The sequence below is a fragment of the Salmo trutta genome, chromosome 12 (assembly GCF_901001165.1).
Source record: "Salmo trutta chromosome 12, fSalTru1.1, whole genome shotgun sequence".
Classification (NCBI taxonomy): Eukaryota; Metazoa; Chordata; class Actinopteri; order Salmoniformes; family Salmonidae; genus Salmo; species Salmo trutta.
Genome location: NC_042968.1, coordinates 36,522,150 through 36,535,133, shown reverse-complemented (window position 1 = coordinate 36,535,133; position 12,984 = coordinate 36,522,150). Strand labels below are relative to the sequence as shown.

Here is a 12,984-nt window from a genome sequence, read left to right as displayed (position 1 = left end):
TGAAGGGAGAAGACTACTGACGAGAGATAATAACTAGATGGTTAGTGGAGTGTTACTGAGTACCTCTGAAGCTACAGCAGGGAAATGAAGCCACAACGCTAGAGGAATACAGCTAGTTGTTCATCTTATCGTCTGTGTGTCTCAGATGTGTTGTAGTTGAAGGAAACATGGTTGAATTAATTGTTGGCAAACCAGAAAGCGCTAATGGCTGAAAAGCAGATGTTTAAATCTCAGTCGATGACTGGAACAGTAGTCGACCACATGTGTGCAATACACACCAGAAACACACTCTCTTTAGGCTCGTAAAAATATTTAGACTCTAGACTAAACCAGGAGTAGAATCTTCCGATGAGATTCTTTGATGTCTCTGATTAGATGAGCAGTTGAGGAAATCTGTTGTCTGGGACATTTGTGGGATCACAGTTCTTTGGAATTTGGGGATTGTGTCTCTCCCAGCTGAGTATGCAGATGCACTAAACCAATAGTGTTGGAGTCAATTCAATTCCAACTCACAGAAATGCACTCTGGGCAGTGTTCCGTGTATGAATCAAATTTCAAATCATTTCCTACAGAGACACGAAATGGCGTTGATCCAACTCTGCTGTCCAGCATTCTTTTCTATAGCTACAGCCATAGAGTTGGATAGAGGGCTCACTTGGCCCAAATCATGTCATGGAAGCAGCCATTGCAGAGAAAGGCTCTGTCATCTTTATGGCTACAGCCCACTGCATTCACCACCCAGTATGCTGTCTCCAGTATGCTGTCTCCAGTATGCTGTCTCTATACATCAAAGATCTATTGATCTTAAGACTGTCTCTTTCAGCTTGTCCACTAATGGCAAATGGCTGCTGCTGCATGACAATACGTCTGGTGTCACAATGAAGTCATCTGGACTGTGTCCCAAATGGCACCCTATTCCCTATATGACCTTGGCTCTGTTAAAAAGTAGTGCACTATATAGGGAATAGGGTGCCATTTGGGACGCACACGCTAAAAGTAATCTGGTGTCACAATACTGCTGAAGGGTACACATCCATATCCCTTCAGAGACTCAATTTCATGACTATTGTGAGGCTGCCATAGGTGTGAGGGGAGGATAGACTATTGTGAGGCTGCCATAGGTGTGAGGGGAGGATAGACTATTGTGAGGCTGCCATAGGTGTGAGGGGAGGATAGACTATTGTGAGGCTGCCATAGGTGTGAGGGGAGGATAGGCGGGCAGGGAAATCACTTTAGACAGACCACACTCGAGCACAAAGGGGCCAGTTAGGCCTGCATAATGGTGTCTTTCCTCTCCTCTGTCCTGTGTTCTACTGCCTGGGACTCCTCTCTCCTCTCTGGCTGGTCAGCTGCCCTCTCTGTCTCTCTCCCTCTCCTCTCTGGCTGGTCAGCTGCCCTCTCTGTCTCTCTCCCTCTCCTCTCTGGCTGATCAGCTCCCCTCTCTGTCTCTCCCCCTCTCCCCTCTGGCTGGTCAGCTCCCCTCTCTCCCCCTCTCCCCTCTGGCTGGTCAGCTCCCCTCTCTGTCTCTCTCCCTCTCCCCTCTGGCTGGTCAGCTCCCCTCTCTGTCTCTCTCCCTCTCCCCTCTGGCTGGTCAGCTCCCCTCTCTCTCCCTCTCCCCTCTGGCTGGTCAGCTGCCCTCTCTGTCTCTCCCCCTCTCCCCTCTGGCTGGTCAGCTCCCCTCTCTCCCCCTCTCCCCTCTGGCTGGTCAGCTCCCCTCTCTGTCTCTCTCCCTCTCCCCTCTGGCTGGTCAGCTCCCCTCTCTCTCCCTCTCCCCTCTGGCTGGTCAGCTCCTCTCTCTGTCTCTCTCCCTCTCCCCTCTGGCTGGTCAGCTCCTCTCTCTGTCTCTCTCCCGCTCCCCTCTGGCTGGTCAGCTCCCCTCTCTCCCTCTCCCCTCTGGCTGGTCAGCTGCCCTCTCTGTCTCTCTCCCTCTCCCCTCTGGCTGGTCAGCTGCCCTCTCTGTCTCTCTCCCTCCCCTCTGGCTGGTCAGCTCCCCTCTCTGTCTCTCTCCCTCTCCCCTCTGGCTGGTCAGCTCCCCTCTCTCCCTCTCCCCTCTGGCTGGTCAGCTCCCCTCTCTCTCCCTCTCCCCTCTGGCTGGTCAGCTCCCCTCTATCCTCTGGCTGGTCAGCTCCTCTCTCTGTCTCTCTCCCTCTCCCCTCATGCTGGTCAGCTCCCCTCTCTGTCTCTCTCCCTCTCCCCTCTGGCTGGTCAGCTCCCCTCTCTCTCCCTCTCCCCTCTGGCTGGTCAGCTCCCCTCTCTGTCTCTCTCCCTCTCCCCTCTGGCTGGTCAGCTGCCCTCTCTCCCTCCCCTCTGGCTGGTCAGCTCCTCTCTCTGTCTCTCTCCCTCTCCCCTCTGGCTGGTCAGCTCCCCTCTCTCCCTCCCCTCTGGCTGGTCAGCTCCCCTCTCTCCCTCCCCTCTGGCTGGTCAGCTGCCCTCTCTGTCTCTCTCCCTCTCCCCTCTGGCTGGTCAGCTGCCCTCTCTGTCTCTCTCCCTCTCCCCTCTGGCTGGTCAGCTCCCCTCTCTGTCTCTCTCCCTCTCCCCTCTGGCTGGTCAGCTGCCCTCTCTGTCTCTCCCCCTCTCCCCTCTGGCTGGTCAGCTCCCCTCTCTCCCCCTCTCCCCTCTGGCTGGTCAGCTCCCCTCTCTGTCTCTCTCCCTCTCCCCTCTGGCTGGTCAGCTCCCCTCTCTGTCTCTCTCCCTCTCCCCTCTGGCTGGTCAGCTGCCCTCTCTGTCTCTCCCCCTCTCCCCTCTGGCTGGTCAGCTCCCCTCTCTCCCCCTCTCCCCTCTGGCTGGTCAGCTCCCCTCTCTCCCCCTCTCCCCTCTGGCTGGTCAGCTCCTCTCTCTGTCTCTCTCCCTCTCCCCTCTGGCTGGTCAGCTCCCCTCTTTCTCTCCCTCTCCCCTCTGGCTGGTCAGCTCCCCTCTCTGTCTCTCCCTCTCCCCTCTAGCTGGTCAGCTCCCCTCTCTCTCTCTCCCTCTCCCCTCTGGCTGGTCAGCTCCCCTCTCTCTCTCTCCCTCTCCCCTCTGGCTGGTCAGCTCCCCTCTCTCTCTCTCCCCTCTGGCTGGTCAGCTCCCCTCTCTCTCACTCCCTCTCCCCTCTGGCTGGTCAGCTCCCCTCTCTCTCTCTCCCTCTCCCCTCTGGCTGGTCAGCTCCCCTCTCTCTCTCTCCCTCTCCCCTCTGGCTGGTCAGCTCCCCTCTCTCTCTCTCCCTCTCCCCTCTGGCTGGTCAGCTCCCCTCTCTCTCTCTCCCTCTCCCCTCTGGCTGGTCAGCTCCCCTCTCTCTCTCTCCCTCTCCCCTCTGGCTGGTCAGCTCCCCTCTCTTGTTGTAGGTAGGTGGATGGTAGCTATCTCTCTGCAGCAGGGGCGTGTGTGTTGACAGCGAGAGCCGGTAATGTCACTGGACCATAATGGAACATTGCACCTCTGAGCTGAAATATACCAGAACTGGCCACCTAGAATTATGCACCATTTAGACACATACACGCAAGCTGTCTCTCTCACATGCACACACAACAGACACACCCACAACAGACACACACACAACAGACACAGGTCTGGTGCTGCACTCCTTTATCATGGGCCAGAGATGTGAGTGGCTAGTCCCAGGCTGTACCAAACCTGTCACACTGGTGTCAGCAATAGACCAGGTTACTGTCCTCCAGTCTTCCCTGTAGGATTCAACTGGTGTCAGCAATAGACTAGGTTACTGTCCTCCAGTCTTCCCTGTAGGATTCAACTGGTGTCAGCAATAGACTAGGTTACTGTCCTCCAGTCTTCCCTGTAGGATTCAACTGGTGTCAGCAATAGACTAGGTTACTGCCCTCCAGTCTTCCCTGTAGGATTAAACTGGTGTCAGCAATAGACCAGGTTACTGTCCTCCAGTCTTCCCTGTAGGATTCAACTGGTGTCAGCAATAGACTAGGTTACTGTCCTCCAGTCTTCCCTGTAGGATTCAACTGGTGTCAGCAATAGACTAGGTTACTGTCCTCCAGTCTTCCCTGTAGGATTCAACTGGTGTCAGCAATAGACTAGGTTACTGTCCTCCAGTCTTCCCTGTAGGATTCAACTGGTGTCAGCAATAGACTAGGTTACTGCCCTCCAGTCTTCCCTGTAGGATTCAACTGGTGTCAGCAATAGACTAGGTTACTGTCCTCCAGTCTTCCCTGTAGGATTCAACTGGTGTCAGCAATAGACTAGGTTACTGTCCTCCAGTCTTCCCTGTAGGATTCAACTGGTGTCAGCAATAGACTAGGTTACTGCCCTCCAGTCTTCCCTGTAGGATTCAACTGGTGTCAGCAATAGACTAGGTTACTGTCCTCCAGTCTTCCCTGTAGGATTCAACTGGTGTCAGCAATAGACTAGGTTACTGTCCTCCAGTCTTCCCTGTAGGATTCAACTGGTGTCAGCAATAGACTAGGTTACTGCCCTCCAGTCTTCCCTGTAGGATTCAACTGGTGTCAGCAATAGACTAGGTTACTGCCCTCCAGTCTTCCCTGTGGGATTCAACTGGTGTCAGCAATAGACTAGGTTACTGCCCTCCAGTCTTCCCTGTGGGATTCAACTGGTGTCAGCAATAGACTAGGTTACTGTCCTCCAGTCTTCCCTGTAGGATTCAACTGGTGTCAGCAATAGACTAGGTTACTGTCCTCCAGTCTTCCCTGTAGGATTCAACTGGTGTCAGCAATCGACCAGGTTACTGTCCTCCAGTCTTCCCTGTAGGATTCAACTGGTGTCAGCAATAGACCAGGTTACTGCCCTCCAGTCTTCCCTGTAGGATTCAACTGGTGTCAGCAATAGACTAGGTTACTGTCCTCCAGTCTTCCCTGTGGGATTCAACTGGTGTCAGCAATAGACTAGGTTACTGTCCTCCAGTCTTCCCTGTAGGATTCAACTGGTGTCAGCAATAGACTAGGTTACTGTCCTCCAGTCTTCCCTGTAGGATTCAACTGGTGTCAGCAATAGACTAGGTTACTGTCCTCCAGTCTTCCCTGTAGGATTCAACTGGTGTCAGCAATAGACTAGGTTACTGTCCTCCAGTCTTCCCTGTAGGATTCAACTGGTGTCAGCAATAGACTAGGTTACTGTCCTCCAGTCTTCCCTGTAGGATTCAACTGGTGTCAGCAATAGACCAGGTTACTGTCCTCCAGTCTTCCCTGTGGGATTCAACTGGTGTCAGCAATAGACCAGGTTACTGTCCTCCAGTCTTCCCTGTAGGATTCAACTGGTGTCAGCAATAGACTAGGTTACTGTCCTCCAGTCTTCCCTGTAGGATTCAACTGGTGTCAGCAATAGACTAGGTTACTGTCCTCCAGTCTTCCCTGTGGGATTCAACTGGTGTCAGCAATAGACTAGGTTACTGTCCTCCAGTCTTCCCTGTAGGATTCAACTGGTGTCAGCAATAGACTAGGTTACTGTCCTCCAGTCTTCCCTGTAGGATTCAACTGGTGTCAGCAATAGACTAGGTTACGGCCCTGTGGGATTCTCTGACTGCTTCCGTAATGGCACCCTATTGCCTACATTCCCTGTCCCCCCAGCTAATGCTAATGACCTAATAATACCTGCATGTTGCCTAGGGCCTGAGTTTTTCCAGTCACATTCCTGCCCCTGATGGTTGCTGATCAGAGGAGCATATATTTCCCTCAGAGTTGCCCTCAAGCCGAGTGGCATTCCAACAGCCCTTCACATTCCAACACCTGAGAAGTTTTCTGTACGCCAACCTGGCTCTATTCTCACCCCTTAATGGTGATTTCAGACAGCTTGTCCCTTGTAATATTGGTTAAACAGGTGTCTGCCGTTGGTGTTTCCCTTGGCCATGCTGTATGTTCATCATAGATTTGACTGGCTCTCAGTTTACGCACGACTCCAGAGGAAGCCAGCGCTAGCCAGCGCTAGCCCCGACATGAGCCAGACTGGATCCGTCACTTACCCAGCCAGTGTCCCAAATGGCACACTATTCCCTATGCAGCTCAGTACTTTTGACCAGGGTCCCATATGGTTCTGGTCAAAAGTAGTGCACTACATGGGGAATAGGGTGCCATTTTGGACACAACCCCAGAGTGCATATCTACTCACATTACTTTGCAGGGTTCTGCCGTCCAGCCGTAATGTGTTGATTTAGGCCCAAGTAGCGCGGTCCAAGGAAGACAATTGTATCACCTGTCTCCGAATGCAATCGTTCCACAATGACTACATGTTTGTTCAGGGGGGATATGTAGTCCCGCTGCGATAGCGTTGCCCTCTTGTAATGGACTTGATAGCTCTGTTTGTTTTCCCTCTGCTTTGTTTGGAGTGGCGTCCATATTGACTTTATGGAGGCTAGGAGATAAAGAGTTAGCAGGGAAGGGAAGATGAGACAGTGGCATGACTAGTTCTACATTTACAACACTGAGCTGTCGTCTTAATGTGTCCAGATAGGATGCAACACTGAGCTGTCGTCTTAATGTGTCCAGATAGGATGCAACACTGAGCTGTCGTCTTAACGTGTCCAGATAGGACACAACACTGAGCTGTCGTCTTAATGTGTCCAGATAGGATACAACACTGAGCTGTCGTCTTAATGTGTCCAGATAGGACGCAACACTGAGCTGTCGTCTTAATGTGTCCAGATAGGACGCAACACTGAGCTGTCGTCTTAATGTGTCCAGATAGGATACAACACTGAGCTGTCGTCTTAATGTGTCCAGATAGGATCTCCTCCTGATTAAGTGCCTGAAGAGACGGTTGTATATTGGGGAACCTTTTGTCTTCTGTTCCCGAGCCGTCTATTCCGATGCCTCTGCTCTTCCACCAGTTGTTGTGATTACAACAGATTACTACAATCAGACCTGGGTTCAACTAGTATTTGATTTATTTCAAATGCTTTAAGTGTTTGATCTAGCTTGCCTGGGGTGCCAGATGGGCTGGGTTTGCACCATTCCATTGGTTACATGTGAACTCAATCAAGCACAGATTTTTGAAGCGTTTGAACACAGAAGGACTGAATACAATAGGTTGTTAAAACCTGGCATAAAACACATGGTATGCTTTTCAGCGCTTAGCTTATCTGTCCATCACTGAGCTTGGGCTTCTCCACCTTCTTCACAAAGCTCTGCTTGATGTGGTTGTGTGTGACACAAGGCTTAAAACTCACAGCAATAACTTACCATTTATATTTTTCTTCCTTTTATTTGTTAATGGGCCATTCAGGGTGATTAGATGAAAGTGTGCTGATGTGAGGCTTGTGAGCGGTGTGTTATGGAGGCTTAATGACTGTGAAAAATCATTCTAATGAGTCTTAACTGCTGATGGAGACATGGAAGACAAAAGTCAGGTCATTAGAGGTGGTAATGATGGGGAAGCCATGGGAGAGAGGGAGGTAAACATCCTGACTGGCTGACTGGCTGACTGGCTGGCTCGCAGCAGTGCTGATGTCTACTGCCTCACAGCTGGGCACTCAGAACAATCCGACTTGGCCTACCTGCTGGGGTACGTCTCAGTACTCTGAAGTGGCTCCTTCTAATCTTCCTCCTTTCCTTTGGCCACCTCTCAGAGCAGAGGATATCTTCATTTAGCCACCTCTCAGAGCAGAGGAGATCTTCATTTAGCTACCTCTCAGAGCAGAGGAGATCTTCATTTAGCTACCTCTCAGAGCAGAGGAGATCTTCATTTAGCTACCTCTCAGAGCAGAGGAGATCTTCATTTAGCTACCTCTCAGAGCAGAGGAGATCTTCATTTAGCTACCTCTCAGAGCAGAGCAGAGGAGATCTTCATTTAGCTACCTCTCAGAGCAGAGCAGAGGAGATCTTCATTTAGCTACCTCTCAGAGCAGAGGAGATCTTTATGTAGCCACCTCTCAGAGCAGAGGAGATCTTTATGTAGCCACCTCTCAGAGCAGAGCAGAGCAGAGATCTTCATTTAGCCACCTCGCAGAGCAAAGGAGAGATCTTCATTTAGCTACCTCTCAGAGCAAAGGAGAGGAGATTTTCATTTAGCTACCTCTCAGAGCAGAGGAGAGGAGATCTTCATTTAGCCACCTCTCAGAGCAGAGCAGAGGAGATCTTCATTTAGCCACCTCTCAGAGCAGAGCAGAGGAGATCTTCATTTAGCCACCTCTCAGAGCAAAGGAGAGGAGATCTTCATTTAGCCACCTCTCAGAGGAGAGGAGATCTTCATTTAGCCACCTCTCAGAGCAGAGCAGAGGAGATCTTCATTTAGCCACCTCTCAGAGCAAAGGAGAGGAGATCTTCATTTGGCCACCTCTCCGAGCAAAAGGGAAGGAGAAGAAATCTAAAAACATCTGAAAGTAGATGAACGCTCTCCATGTCACTGACTTCTCCAAAGTATGGAAGGAGATGATGGGAAGGAGAGATAGAGCGGAAGCTACTTTATAATATAAAGATGCACCCGCTGGTTTGGTGTCCAAACAGGGCTATTTGCCAGTCACTTCTCAGAACCAGTGAAACATGGACACGTGTAGGGGTTGACTACTGCAGCACAGTCTTTTTCCTACATCTTATTGTATATGCTCATTAAATAAATGTGTGGAAGGCTGCCATGCGATAGCCCTCTTGGTTCTGATATAATAGCCTACCTGACCCCTCACACTCTAAAGCTTGGGGTTTGTTCAAGATTTCCATTGATAATAGACTGCTTGATTTTATGGTTGGCCACGTGCTAACTCCTCCTAGGTGCAGGAAGGCAGGGGCAGAGCCCATGGAAAAGCAAAGAGACTTATTCAGTGAGTTCTTGTGACCAGCCGTACTTACACTAGTTAGGTATCGCTTTCAAAAAACTATCAGGCCTGGCCTCTGTACCGGTCCTGTCCGATTCTGTGTATTGCCTTTCCCCCAGGGGAGTGGGTTTGTGGCTGCATTCCAGAGCCGTCCTTCTCAAAATTGGAGGCCTTTTTCTGAGCGGTGTCTGTCTTTCGCAAATAGACCTCTGAGGGCTCCCTTCATTGGATTGGTCAACAACACAGACCCTTCCTTCTTGGCCACGCTTGAGTCGCTGCCAATAGGGGCCTCAGCAGCTGTCCCGAAGTTTACTCACACGGCCCCCTGTGATTGGGAGAACATTAGGTTTGTAAAGCCTCAACAGGTTTGCAGTAAACACTCATCGAACCGCCGTGGCTTACCCGCTCCCTGGTCAATATTTGAGGGCTCTGTAAGCTCAGAGCTCACCTCCAGAAGGCATTCCATCAGCCTGTTCTAATTTGCACTTTGCATTAGCAGCAGGACGTCTGATAAAAATAACATCTCTATTGGGCTGCAGGAGTTTACATTCATATAGACATCCATCTTAATAAACCCTCAGTGGAGCAGTATACAAGTACAGGCTCAAGCTATGTTGTGCAACTTGTTTTCTGCTATTTTCACGTTTTAGAGGACAGAATGTTTTCTGTCCTAGAGGGCGCTCTGTAAGCGTTGTGCTTTTGTACACTCCCATAAAGGGCCTAGTCTATATAATGCATGAGTGTTCTATTGTGCCGTATGTAGTTTATTGATGTAACCTCAGCCGTTGTCTCCCTCTCTTCTCTCCCCAGATGCAGCAGCTGTTCTACGAGAACTACGAGCCCAACAAGAAGGGATACATCCGCGACCTCCACAATAGCAAGATCCACCGGGCCATCACCCTGCACCCCAACAAGAACCCGCCCTACCAGTACCGCCTGCACAGCTACATGCTCAGCCGCAAGATTGCCCAGCTCCGCCACCGCACCATCCAGCTCCACCGTGAGATCGTCCAGATGGGCCGCTACGGGGCGGCCGAGCCCAGCCGAGAGGACCTGCAGCTGGGCATGCCTCCATCCTTCATGAGGTTCCACCCTCGGCTCCGCGAGGAGGTCCTGGAGTGGGAGTTCCTGACGGGCAAGTACCTGTTCTCCTCATCTGACGGTCAACCCCCCCGCCGGGGAATGGACTCCTCCCAGCGTCTGGCCCTGGATGACATCATCATGCAGGTGATGGAGATGATTAACGCCAACGCCAAGACGCGGGGACGGGTGATCGACTTCAAGGAAATCCAGTACGGCTACCGGCGGGTCAACCCCATGTACGGGGCGGAGTACGTGCTGGACCTGTTGCTCCTCTACAAGAAGCACAAAGGGAAGACCATGACGGTGCCGGTGAGGAGACATGCCTACCTCCAGCAGACCTTCAGCCAGATCCAGTTCAGAGAGGAAGAGGAGATGGACGCCAAGGCACTCGCCAGCAGCATCAACCAGGACTCGGACTCCCTGTCCTTCCTCTCCAACTCCCTCAAGATGTTCGTGCCCTTCAAGCTGTCCAGCTCTAGCCAGGACCAGAAGGAGCCGAAGGAGCCTAAGGTGAACATATTAGTGCCGCTATCCGGACGCTACGAAATCTTTGTCCGCTTCATGGCCAATTTAGAACGGGTGTGCCTGATCCCCAACCAGAACGTCAAGCTGCTCATCCTCCTCTTCAGCACCGACAACAACACAGAGCGGGTCAAGCAGGTGGAGCTGATGAGGGAGTACCACATCAAGTACCCCCGTGCCGAGATGGAGATGCAGCCCGTGTCGGGCTCCTTCTCCCGGGCCTTGGCTCTGGAGGTGGGCTCGGCCCACTTCTCCAACGACTCGCTGCTCTTCTACTGCGACGTGGACCTGCTCTTCACAACCGACTTCCTCAAGAGGTGCCGGGGTAACACGGTCCTGGGGGAGCAGACCTACTTCCCCATCATCTTCAGTCAGTACGACCCCAAGGTGGTTTACGCCGGCAAGGTGCCCAGTGAGAACCACTATGTGTTCACCACCAAGACGGGTCTGTGGCGTCACTATGGCTTCGGCATTGTCTGTGTTTACAAGGGCGACCTGGTCGGGGCCGGGGGCTTCGACACCTCCATCCAAGGGTGGGGCTTGGAGGACGTGGACCTCTTTAACAAATTTGTCCAATCAGGGATCCGGTTGTTCCGGAGCACGGACCCGGGGATCGTACACGTTCACCATCCAGTAGTGTGCGACCCCAACCTGGAGCCCAACCAGTACAAGATGTGCCTGGGCTCCAAAGCCTCGTCGCACGGCTCGACACAGCAGCTGGCTGAACTGTGGCTCGAGAAGAACGACCACGGCTTCCGGAAGGTCGGGAGCTCAAATAACGAATCCCTCAGGACAGCGTGAGAAAGCACTCCGGCCAGGACTGACATAAACCAGTATGTGGAGTCCCCCAGGCCTGGGTGTCTTTCCCTCTTCCCATTTGTCTTAGCAGCATTTTTAACTACCTAATTTATTTTTTACAGAAACAAAAAAGACTTACATGGATATATTTTGGAAATATGCTTTTTTTTTAAGAAAACATGTGAACGTTGAACTGACTGAGACAAACGTGACTGTACAAGATGTTTTAATTAATGCTGAAAAATAAAGAATATTGATGATGAATATTCCTTTGGATGAGCCTACCATAACTCTGGTAGCAAGAACAAAGTGCTCTGATATCTTATTCTACCAGTCTAGTAATAAAGACCATTCTGTGTTATTTGTACAGTAACCTTGTCCCCAGGTTGTTGCACATATAAGCCTGGGATATCAACAATTCAAAGTTTGCCTTAGTGGGAGTGACCATAGAATTCTATGGCAGTGACCTACTGAGTAAAGTACCTGTCGTCGTTTAATTTTAGCAAATCACACGACTGTGAGGCGTGTTATGGGAGATGATTGGTTGGTAGATTAAGCCAATGCGCCAGGAGTTTCTCACAGTCATTCTGTATTGACTAACGAAGGCCAAGTTTGATGCGTTGGTCCACCAGATTCTTCCCATTTGGGCGAAAGTGTCTGGGAACTACATGATCTATAAAGAGAGTATGGGGGGATATGGTGATATTCGGGGTTATATTATGTGTACCTCAGTGATGTGCATGTACAAGCTCTTTAAAAGGTGTAGCGTTTGTCTTGTGCGTGGAGAAGATGGACGTTGTTGTCTTCAGACCAGCAGTGCTCTAAATGGAACTGGACTCTTGATTGTGAATGTTTACAGGAGGTTGATATGAACAAACATTTCATCATTGAAAAAGGTTGACTTAGATGAAAAGCAATTTGAATTAAGACTAAAGGGCCATTTTGATTCCTTTTGATTTGTTTATAATACAGAATAACACTGTTGTTTTTTTCCATTGATTTTAGATTTTCTTTTTATTTACTTCTGTGAACACAACTGCTGGATTTAATATCTGCAATTCTTCTTCCGTTGTCTAATTTATTGAATTTGCAGTCTCCATTCTCTGTTACCTGACTGTTGGAATATGTATATTAGAAAAATGGTATACCCATCTGTTGTTGGATAGTGTTGTTTTTCCATTTTCTTTTTGTTTCTCTCTCAAACTCATCTGATTACCAAAGAGTTTTTGCACAGTGTGTTTTAGGTGTTGTGTGTCATGTTGTTTTCTAGGAGGTGCAGGCACAAACATGACGTACCGTAGATGAAGAGGTATAGTGAGTGAGGGAGCACCGTCCTGGGTCCAGCTCTTTACTAGCTCTCATGAGGAATCTAAGGCCTATATCAAACTAGTCATCCAGATTTAGGAACAAAGGAAGGGGAAGGTATGGGAATGCTGTGCTCCTTCATGGAACTGGAAGGAATTCTAAATCGTTTTAGAACTCTTGGAGTGAATTCCAGAACCTTCTCAGCACCCATTGGTACAATGAATTAGAATAGAGCTCTTAGAATGAAATCTGATTTTATACTGAACAAAAATATAAATGCAGCAATTTCAAAGATTTTACTGTGTTAGAATTCATATGAGGAAATCAGTCAATTTAAATTAATTAATGAATCTACGGATTTCACATGACTGGGAATACAGATCTGTTGGTCATAGATAGCTTAAATGAAATGGGCCTCACAATGGTCCTCAGGATCTCGCCACAATATTTCTGTGCATTCAAATTGCCATCGATAAAATGCAATTGTGTTTGTTGTCCGTAGCTTATGCCTGCCCATACCATAATCCCACCGCAACCATGGGGCACTCTGTTCACATGATGCCATACAAGTGGTC

The 12,984-nt window shown here is 50.1% G+C and overlaps 1 protein-coding gene across 1 annotated transcript in view; it reads left to right on the top strand.

The window, feature by feature from the left end:
• The window catches only part of LOC115203464 (chondroitin sulfate synthase 1), a 92,295-nt gene extending 79,787 nt beyond the window's left edge, over positions 1 to 12,508 (top strand). Inside the window, exon 3 of the mRNA XM_029768161.1 lies at positions 9,512 to 12,508. Within this exon, the coding sequence (XP_029624021.1) occupies positions 9,512 to 11,107 (1,596 nt within the window). The 3' untranslated portion in view covers positions 11,108 to 12,508. The remainder of the gene's footprint in view (positions 1 to 9,511) is intronic.
• Positions 12,509 to 12,984: the final 476 nt, after the last annotated feature.